Below are 10,263 nucleotides of genomic sequence, written 5' to 3'. Positions count from 1 at the left end.
GAGGCAGAAATGTAAAAAAAAAAAAAAAAAAGTAAATCTGAATCAAGTCACAAGTGGGAAGACTTTTTAAGTGCAAAGTACAATAAACAACTGAAACTATTTCTGCTTGTCCTGACCTATAAAAAAGACAATTTTCTTTAGACTTGCTCAACTGAAAACAGATTTCTTCAAATTGGTCAAAATGCATTACAGTTATAAATTATAAATTTCCATAAGTATTCACCACCATGCTTAGGGGGAAGTCGTGGCCTAATGGTTAGAGAGTCGGACTCATAACCCAAAGGTTGTGGGTTCAAGTCTCGTACTGGCAGGGATTGTAGGTGGGGGGAGTGAATGTACAGCGCTCTCTCCCACCTTCAATACCACGACTGAGGTGCCCTTGAGCAAGGCACTAACCCCCCAACTGCTCCCCGGGCGCCGCAGCATAAAATGGCTGCCCACTGCTCCGGGTGTGTGTTCACGGTTTGTGTGTGTTCACTGCTGTGTGTGTGTGCACTTTGGATGGGTAAATGCAGAGCACTAATTCCGAGTATGGGTCACCATACTTGGCCACATGTCACGTCACTTTTTTTTATTTTTTTATTTAAATTTAGTATATGCAACTTTGGAAGCAATTATACAGCCTTATAAGTCTCTATCAGCTTTGCACATCTTGACACTAGACTTGTTCCCAACTCGTCTTAGCAAAACTGCTCAAGCTCAGTCAGGTCGCAGAAAAATAATTAGCGGACAGCTGTTTTATAAAGAATAGTTTAAAATAGCATCAAAATAGAAAATTACATCATTTTCTCATCAGGTGTTCTTCTGCAGTGAATGGGTGCCGTCAGAATGAAAGTCCAAACAGCTGATTATCCACAAGTAATCCACACAACTCCATTCCATCAATTAACATCTTGTAAAGTGAAAAAAGAAAAAAAAACTTGTTTGTAAGAAACAATCCATCATTAAGGCTTATTTTTACTTTAAACGATCATCCATAATCCATAATAATGCTTCCTCCGGTGAAAAAGTCCATCCCCTGTTATCCTCTCACATCAAAATCCACCAACATTTGACACTTGTAAACTGTGCTTGATCTGGGCATATTTCTCGTCTGATTTAGACGAGATGACTTTTTCACTGAAGAAAGCAATATTATGAATGGAGGAGAAGTATTTTAGCTGGAAGCACTGGTCTGAAGTTAAATATTGGAGTATTGTGAGGTTTTCATCAGCTGTTTGGACTCTCATTTTGATGGCATACACCAAACATGGTGTTTAGTCTGATTGCCAAAAATCTCAATTTTGGTCTCAACAGACCAGTCTCACACATGCCTTCTGGTAAATTGTAGATGTCATTCTGACACAAAAGTGACTGGTGAAGTGCCTGGACAGCATTTGTTTGTTGCAGCCAATCTCAGTCATTAGAGCGTGTAACATATTCAGAGTTGTTTCCTCTCAACAGTTCTGTCACAATACTGACTCACCATATAATAGATCTTAAACTATTTATGTGACTTTAAAAACCAATTGGCTGTAACAGTGATTATTGAAGTTCAATAGTGAAGGGGGTAAATATCTATGAAATCAAAGATTTAGGATTTTTTTTATTCATATTTTTTAGATTACTTAGATAAAGTCCAATCTAAAAAATTGGCAAAAAAATGCTGTAAAAAGAGAAAGAAAAAAAGAAAGAAAGAAAGAAAGAAAGAAAGAAGTAGAAGGGATCATTACGTTTATAGACACTGTACATGTTTTGAAATTCAATTAAACATTTTTTTTTTTATCATTATTTAACAAAGCATTTAAAGTGTCTGTTGTGCAATAATTGAAGCTGACAACTTCTGACCACAGTGAGACATACTTGTGATACTGGAGTAGATGGGCCTGAAATAGGTACCCCCAAAACTGCCTGCCTGTAAAACCTCTTTAGGAGTCATGTTAGGTGTGAACTCCAGGTAATCTGCAACAACAGAAAAATTAGTAAATCAATAAATTAGTTATTAATTTATAAACCTATAGCACAAAACATTCTTAACTTCACGTTTAAACACAAGTTGTCCTTTCTCATTCCTCTTTATTTCAGAGGTATTTTTGCCACCATCTGAGTTGTTTTTCTTATCATCCTCAGACCAGTCTTTTGAGTGGGCAGATTGATTTTTTTTCCCCTTAGTCCTTGTCTTTGCTGGAAAGCTTCACTTTAGATTTTGCAGAGTTAGCTTTATTACTGAGAGCTGTGGGTCAGAGAAAAACACATTACAAAACCCAATCTCTAAATAATGTTGCTAACCTATAAACCCTTATTCTCTGAAACGTAAATATAAAATATGTAAATTATGAGAAAGAAAAGTGCAAACTGTCTTTCTGTCAAGAACATACATTATATATATATATATTAACATATATAAATATTGTCTATTTTCTTTATGCAAATGTGGATGAGAAAATAACGCAGTGTAAAATAATAATATTAATAATAATATGCATGAGATCAAATAATGTACAAAGTAACACTGTCCAACATTTAAGTGGGTAAAGTTTCAAAAAGCAAGGCAGTGTTACTTTTGACTCCATTGAGCTCAGATGTTCACACGTCCTAAAACTGAGGCTACATCCTAAATCGCATATTCTCTCGAGTAGGTACTTTTTTGAATAAGTAATTACCTCACGGCCGCAAAAAGAGTTTGTTTTGTTATTCTACTACTATGAACATTTGTTTCCTGTATGTAAGGAGGCCTACAGAGTAATCAAGTTATTCTACTATTATGATCATATGTTTCCTGTGTGTATGGAGAACTGCAGGAGAGTAAAATGTGTACATTGTATGGGGGTAGAAGGACTGTGTATAAAATGTGTTAAACAGGCCTTGAGGAAAAACTAAAGAGTGTGCAGACACAGACTAGACAGATTCTCTGCAAAGTTCTCAGCTTCATTGTCTCTGATAAAAAATCTTCTGGCATCAAAACCTCGAGACTTCGAGAGTGATTTCTCACAGAAGCGGCAGAAGCAACCACACTATACAGTATAGCATGAATGTGTGTAGTATGAATTATAGAATAATGCCCGCCTGTTATGATTGGCTGATTACCCTGTCAATGCAATAATGCATGCCTCTCATGCATGCTATCAGTGGGAAAATCTAATCGGTTTCAATGGACGAACTAATTACAAAGTGAACAAATCAAAAAGTCAGAACACTTTCGACCACATCCAAATTAAACTTACTTGAGATGACTTGAAATGCCCGTGGCCCTTCAGAGGACAAGCCGACTGAACAATATTTGACTTAAATGAAGATATGTGAGTGAGCATGGGGTATTTTGCGAGCACACAGATAAGTAAAATTACAGCTGCACCTGCGACCATTATGACAACTGAGGTGTTTACAGAAGTTACTGTGTCTAATGGCCTCAAAAAAGGTCAGTGGCCTACTAATTATAAAAGTTAAACAACATTTAGCAGTAACACAAAAAACTACAATAAATATTTTTATTTTAATGAAATGGAAAAAACAAATGTAATGGCATGATGTAATGCGATTTTGATTTTGTTTTAATAAATAGTATGCTAGTATTGTAGTAGTATAGTATAGTAAAGTATAGTGTAGTATAGCAAAGTATAGTATATAATAATATCGGATGCTTGTTGATCATGTGAAGCAAATGTGAAAAAGATGTGAAAAGTTCATAAACGTTAAAAAAGTTCATCATCGCTGATGCCACTAAGACAGACAGACAGACAGACAGACAGACAGACAGACAGACAGATAGATAGATAGATAGATAGATAGATAGATAGATAGATAGATAGATAGATAGATAGATAGATAGATAGATAGAGAGAGAGAGAGAGAGAGATAGATAGATAGATAGATAGATAGATAGATAGAGAGAGAGAGAGAGAGAGATAGATAGATAGATAGATAGATAGATAGATAGAGAGAGAGAGAGAGAGAGATAGATAGATAGATAGATAGATAGATAGATAGAGAGAGAGAGAGAGAGAGATAGATAGATAGATAGATAGATAGATAGATAGATAGATACCGTCTAATTTCCGCACTGTGCCGCTCTTTCCCTCGTTTTTGTCTTTTATTTTCTGTCTCTTCTTCCCAGGCGCCTTTAAATCATCCGGACCTGTTTTTCTTTTCATCTTCTTACTGTCTCTTTCATTCTCGTCTCTCATGTTTGAATGACTTTTGTAAAAGTCAAATTGTGAAGCAAATTGGTTTAATGAGAAAACAGGTTATAAACACAAAGGCACCTTGCTTAAAAAATAAGCAAAGAGTTAACTAATAAACCATGTAGTGGTATAAACCACATAATCAAACTACATAAAATGCTGCTCCCTGAAAACCGCCGATTCCGCGTTTATGCAACACGGTGTAGTGCGCATGCGCATTGAGGACAGGCTTAATTACCTGTTTGATCTTTAACAAATCAAGCACACATAACACATTGCTATATAAAGCGAGTCAATGCAACTGTTTCTTAATTCATTTGAACTTACCGAATCTTAGGTTATTATTTAGAAAGAGTAAACACTAAATGAACCCAACGAAACTTTAGCAAAATTCAGTCCCAATAGTGTGTAAATCTGTTATATACAAATTCCTTCAGACATGGCTACAGTACGTCAGCGTTGCGCCTTTGTCCGCGTGCATTAAAGGTTAATTTTGCAGAGAGATTTTAAGGTAATATTTTAACATTTTATTTTAATTGCATTATTTTAATATTAATGTCATGAGAGTTTGTATTCTGTACCAGTAGGCATGTTATGGTATTATTAACTCTCCAGATAATTGTTCAATTTATTTGTTTGTTTTTAACTCTTAATTATTACATTTCAAAGACTTTTGACTTTTCAACTCCATCTATCTATCTATCTATCTATCTATCTATCTATCTATCTATCTATCTATCTATCCGTCCGTCTGTCTTTCTTTGTTTAAGCTGACATTTGTGTATTCACTCCAAGAGACTTCAATAAAACAATTTTTACAGCATAGGCAGTGGATGCCTCTCACACAAGGCAACTTGCCAGTATTTTTGATGTTGGTCTCTTCACTTTGTTTCTGAAGGCTTCAAGTTTGAAAGTTTTTGGTAAGTTGTATCAAATCTCAGTTGGTTTATAGCCACTCATTCCAGCTTTTCTTTAAATGTATGTAGGCTAATGTATTTCTGTTAAATTTTGTGTTTTGTACATTGTACAAAACTAGATGTTCTAAAGACATATTTGGCATTTACATACATTGCAATACATTGTTGCAAATGTGCAAAAATTGTACCTTTGGGAGCTCCAACAGCTTGTTGCTGGGGCAATACACGTAAAGAGACATCTTTGTACTTTATTAACCCTTAAAAAGTGCATTTAATAATTATTACGTGCTCTTACCTTAGAGTAGTATCTTTATTAACCTTTTAGGGGTAAATAAGGTTCAAAGATGTCTATTTGAGCAATAATTAGGGGTAATTTTTTTCTGACGGTGTATAAGTTTATTTAGTGTATTTTATGTAGTCTTTTGTTGAAAGTAATGTTGCACATATATGTGTATGTGAAACAACTTTTAAGAAAAGAGTCAGAAAGAAGAGTATTACCATTCAAAGAAACAGATACAGGAATCTGGGAATCGACTCACAAATAAACTTTATTGCAGAGTTCAGAGTTTATTCAGAAAGCTAAGACACATGTCTGACACATTTGCAGAATGAGGAATGACAAGAAGACTAAAACGCTGGTTCGACAGAACCGGAAGAGAGACTTGACTGATGACATTGTGCACTGGCATGGAACATCCCTTCAGTTATAAAGTGCTTCGCACTAGACAGAAATGTATTGTAAACAAGACATGAGACACCTACAGGGATGAGCTGGTTGTTTATGATCCCTGTCCTCTGCTTCACTGCCTATTTTGCATTATAGAATAATTGCATAACTTCCTTTTCACAGAAGGCACTGCAGTGATTGGAATAATATAGCCAAGCTTGCATTCACTATTGTACACCATTGTTACACCAGTGTGAATGTAAATATGCATGATATTGAATGGTTGATTATTTTTAGCAACAGATTGTTTTCTGTAGCCTACAGCTCTCCCAGCTCTCATGTCAGGCTGCCACTGTTTATACGTGGCCTACCATTGTTGGTCAGCTTGACTGTTGCAGGCTCATTATTAATAACCAAACATCTGTAAATTTGCTCCAAATTAACACAATGAGACTATTAACATGCAGCAAGTGTGTGTATTTGTGTGGGTGCTGGTTGAAGGGATTCGGGGTTAATTACTTGTGTGAAGCGGAAAAGATCATCTTATAGCCTATAGGACATCAAATAAATCATATTAGACGTATCATTTAAACAGCTAATTTTCTGACTTAAATCGATCTAAAAAATAATAATAAAAATAAACCCTGCACCCTTTAATGCTTTTATTTCGTCAAATTATCGAATGAATTCTGTAAAAATGGATCGAATAGAATCGAATGTGAAATTAAGTAATATAATTTAATTAAAATATACATTTATGTAAGTAGCCTAATTTTGTGGGCTCACAGTCAGACACAGTCAGAGGTTTGTCTCGTGAAACCCAAATCCTTCAAGGCGTCGCTAGCCCAAAAATTATTTAAAATAAAAATAAGCAATTTATTTTCATTGTGATAAATACCGTTAAACCTATAAAGTGATGTAGCTAGCTATATAAGTTTGGATGCATGATAAATCCTTGTGAAAGCGCTCCAGCTGCATACTGTTGCTATGGTTACCTCTTTAAGCCAACGCGCGGCGCGACTTCAGTTCGCTTCGCTAACTTTTCTGGTTAGCTACCTAAAGATTTTAAATTGTATAATATATTTAATATACATCATTAACATATGTATATGTAGCCTATATTATAATTACGGATATCAAAATCCCCTGTTTATAAACCTCCACACTCAGTTTTAACGGTTCGCAGAGAGGTGGACTAGATTGAATCCCAAACTCTCTGCTCGCTTTTGCGCTGAACAGCTGACTATGCGCTGGAGGAGAGACCGAGAGGCTCCGGGCGCCGGGCGCCGGGGATGCGACGCAGACTGCCGCTGATGTCTGTGCCGTGATGTGTGTGGCGTCTGAGCAACAGCCCGGAGTGGGTGTGGGTCACTGTGATCCGAGGTGACAATCCAGATAACTGTGGGGCTGACAATGCACCGGCTACCAAACATGCATTTGAATTTAATGGAAGCTACTGGGAAATTCGAAGGGATTCTTCTGTGACAGCTATCGTGCGATGGAAGTTATATGAAAACGGCTTTTAAACATTGCAGTAGATTTTTAAGTGCTCAGTGACATTTTATAAGTGGAATGGATTGGTTATATTTTCGGGAAGGTGAATAGCTCTTCGTGTCAACTTTGCATTTTTCCTTGAAGAGTAAATCAAAGGAGAAACTTTAATGTAGCGTTACGCTGGTTCCTAAGAATGGCGTTAATGAAGGCGAACTTAAGCTGTCTGGATAGTTTATCCCGGGGAAACAACTGCCTCCCTGCCAGGAGCACGTCTCCCGGGGTAGCGGCCACCCTCGCCGGCGTACTGATCTTCACCACCGTGGCTGATATCGTTGGAAATCTACTGGTCATCCTGTCCGTGTACAGGAACAAGAAACTCAGGAATGCAGGTGTGTAAAGACACAGAAACTGTAATGCCAGGCTAATATCATACGTCTTTTGGGTAGCTTTTATAGATGAGATTAATTTTTTTAGATGAGAAATTAAAGAATTTGCAGAGTAGCCTATGCAAAAGTGTAGGCCTATAGCTAAAAAGCATCTAAATGTATTAAAGTTCACGCAGCATTGTATTTTCATGTTGGCCGAAGTTGTTCCTAGTGTCAGTGTGGCATGAATCATATTTTATTTATTGATAGAGGTTTTATCATAGCAGAATGCCATTTCACATTATATCAAAACATCGGCTATATGCTTTTCTCTCTGTCCTATGTTTTGATGTAGGCTACCTTTTCCCCCAGAATTAATTACATAAGAGACACCAGCAAAACATGGCTGTCTTTTTTTTGTTGTTGTTGTGCAACATCAAGATGTTGAATGGTGTAGTAATTTTTCATGTTTTTGATGTGCAAAAAAGTGTCAGGAGAATGTAACCCAAGGCAGGATCACTTCAACAGAAGCACGTCAGCAAACAACTCATTTTACAGGGCTTCATTTTATAGGCTACTGCAGGCAGTGCGATGAACAAACAATTACTAGATACCGGAGACTATTATAGGGCTGCAAGAATATAAAACGCACACACCGCTCACACATACAGTTATGCCCAAAAATCTTTAGTGAAAATTCATTTGCATTTTTCTAATTTAATAGATTTTTAATTGCAAATTATATATTCAGCATTACGCTAACAAATATACCAGCATATTTGAAAATATTCCAATGAGCATCTTTGCGTCAGTGGTGGAAAATCTGACCTTTTGTGCAGTGGAGTTGATATGGTCAATGTCCCAAATTTGATTATTTGAATAGAAATAGCACATAATCTTTCTTATTCAATTTTACAACTTTTTTGTCAATTAGATTTTGTCAATTAGATTTTGCATCCTAAACTCTCAGTGTCTTCTCAGACTTTCTGACCTTTGTACATCTGTTAAAGGACCTGTTGCTTGCTACATTGTCTTCTTTCTTTCTTTCATTGCATGTAATCTTATACAGGTGAGAGCAAGAGAGCAGAGCTCTTCCTGCAATGGGTAGATATCTCTATCAATTTCACTGCTACAAGTTCAGGGTTATTTCACATGATTAGGCTGTAGTAGGTGAGAATGACCATGATCTGAGCAGGGCAGACAGAAATCGAAAAGATTCCATCAGAGCTGAAGTGCCATCATCAGACACACTCTTAAAAGGTTCTTTACTGGCATGGTTCCAAGAAAAACCTTTAACATCCATGTAAACTTTCCATTGCTCTAGGTTGTAGTGGAAAAGGCTTCTTCACACTAAGAAAAATGATTTAAATTGTTAAACTAAAGGTTCTTTGAGGAATCATCACTTGGAAAAACCCCTTTTGGAACCTTTATTTTGAAGAGTGAAGAGAAGTGTTTAAAATGCTCTGGGAGATGAGAATTTCTCATGATTTGAAAACAGTGATTAATTGTCCATGTTGGGGTCCACAGAAAGGGAATTATGAGAAACACATCAATCATAATGAAAAAATGCTTCAGTGTGGGCAGTGTTGTTCTCTTTGCATGTTCCTGTCATCAGACCGTTCCGATTGAAATGTCACTGCCTCAGATCATGCGGTGTTTTCCCAGATTGCCCTGAGCCATGAGCTACTTGAGTAGATGTGCAACCCTGTATGTTTGCAAAAAGAATGGAGATCCAGCATTGCTCAGAGACATCGATGTCCTGACAGCGATGGACAAACACCAGACGCTAAGCTTCAAAGACACACACACATACACTACATGCATGATCAGTGTTCACATATACTGCGTTGATTCCATCTCAATGTTAGGATGTATCAGTGAGGCTGTTATATATTTATTTATTCATTGGTTTATTTAGATAGGAACGGTACAAAAATTATGATTTCAGCCAGAAGAAGCTGAAAAATATGCATTGTACATAGAGAGTATAGCATATGCTAATTTGCATCTCGAGTCCCTATAAAGGCTTTTCTTTAAAAAAACATAATACTAGATAAATAGTAATAATAATAACAATAATAATAAATTGATTACCAATTTTAGGGGTACTCTCAACACTGGCAACATATAATTAGAAAAAAAAAATGCATTCAAATTTGTTAAACATGCGTACAGCTCTGATTTATTTTAAACCAGTGCTTAACCATCATTGTAAAATGCTTTATGTCATGTTCTGCTTTTAATTTAAATTGGTAACATTGAGTTGGGAGCTCTTTACAGAAAAAGCTCTTTGTCCTTGTAAAGTTTTACGATGATCAAAATAGGGATCAATATAAGGATAATTTAGAATAGATTCTGGAGAACTCTGTAACATCCTGTGCGTGATGGCGGGATTGCTGTAGAAAAGAGAGGCACGCGATCTGCTTGTGCAGTTTAGTGCTTGCTTTTTATATTTCTATTTATGGGCTTTAATGCCTTTAAGCACAGGACAAGTGGAGAGAGACAGGAAACCATTGGGGACAGAGACAGTGGGATCAGGACATGACACATGCTGTTTATGTGTTGTGGGCATGTGTCCTGCTCACTGTACCATTTTTGTTTGTTAATGGAAATGTTGTTGTTGGTATATTATATATTATATCCTTGTAATATATATGCTC

At 36.4% G+C, this 10,263-nt stretch overlaps 2 protein-coding genes across 2 annotated transcripts in view; one reads left to right on the top strand and one right to left on the bottom strand.

The window, feature by feature from the left end:
- Positions 1–4,178, bottom strand: part of LOC107680362 (uncharacterized) — a 6,033-nt gene extending 1,855 nt beyond the window's left edge. The window contains 4 exon segments of the mRNA XM_074186977.1: positions 1,843–1,941; positions 2,023–2,149; positions 2,151–2,212; positions 4,025–4,178. Of these exon segments, the coding sequence (XP_074043078.1) occupies positions 1,843–1,941; positions 2,023–2,149; positions 2,151–2,212; positions 4,025–4,163 (427 nt within the window). The 5' untranslated portion in view covers positions 4,164–4,178.
- A 3,253-nt stretch (positions 4,179–7,431) lies between these two features.
- The window catches only part of mtnr1c (melatonin receptor 1C), a 19,011-nt gene continuing 16,179 nt past the window's right edge, over positions 7,432–10,263 (top strand). The window contains exon 1 of the mRNA XM_016476214.1: positions 7,432–7,627. Coding sequence (XP_016331700.1) covers positions 7,432–7,627 — 196 coding nt within the window. The remainder of the gene's footprint in view (positions 7,628–10,263) is intronic.

The sequence above is a fragment of the Sinocyclocheilus anshuiensis genome, unplaced genomic scaffold (genome assembly GCF_001515605.1).
Source record: "Sinocyclocheilus anshuiensis isolate Anshui unplaced genomic scaffold, SAMN03320099.WGS_v1.1 scaffold1262, whole genome shotgun sequence".
Lineage (NCBI taxonomy): Eukaryota > Metazoa > Chordata > Actinopteri > Cypriniformes > Cyprinidae > Sinocyclocheilus > Sinocyclocheilus anshuiensis.
Note: the sequence above shows the minus strand (reverse complement) of the source record. Positions and strands in the feature narration are given on the sequence as shown.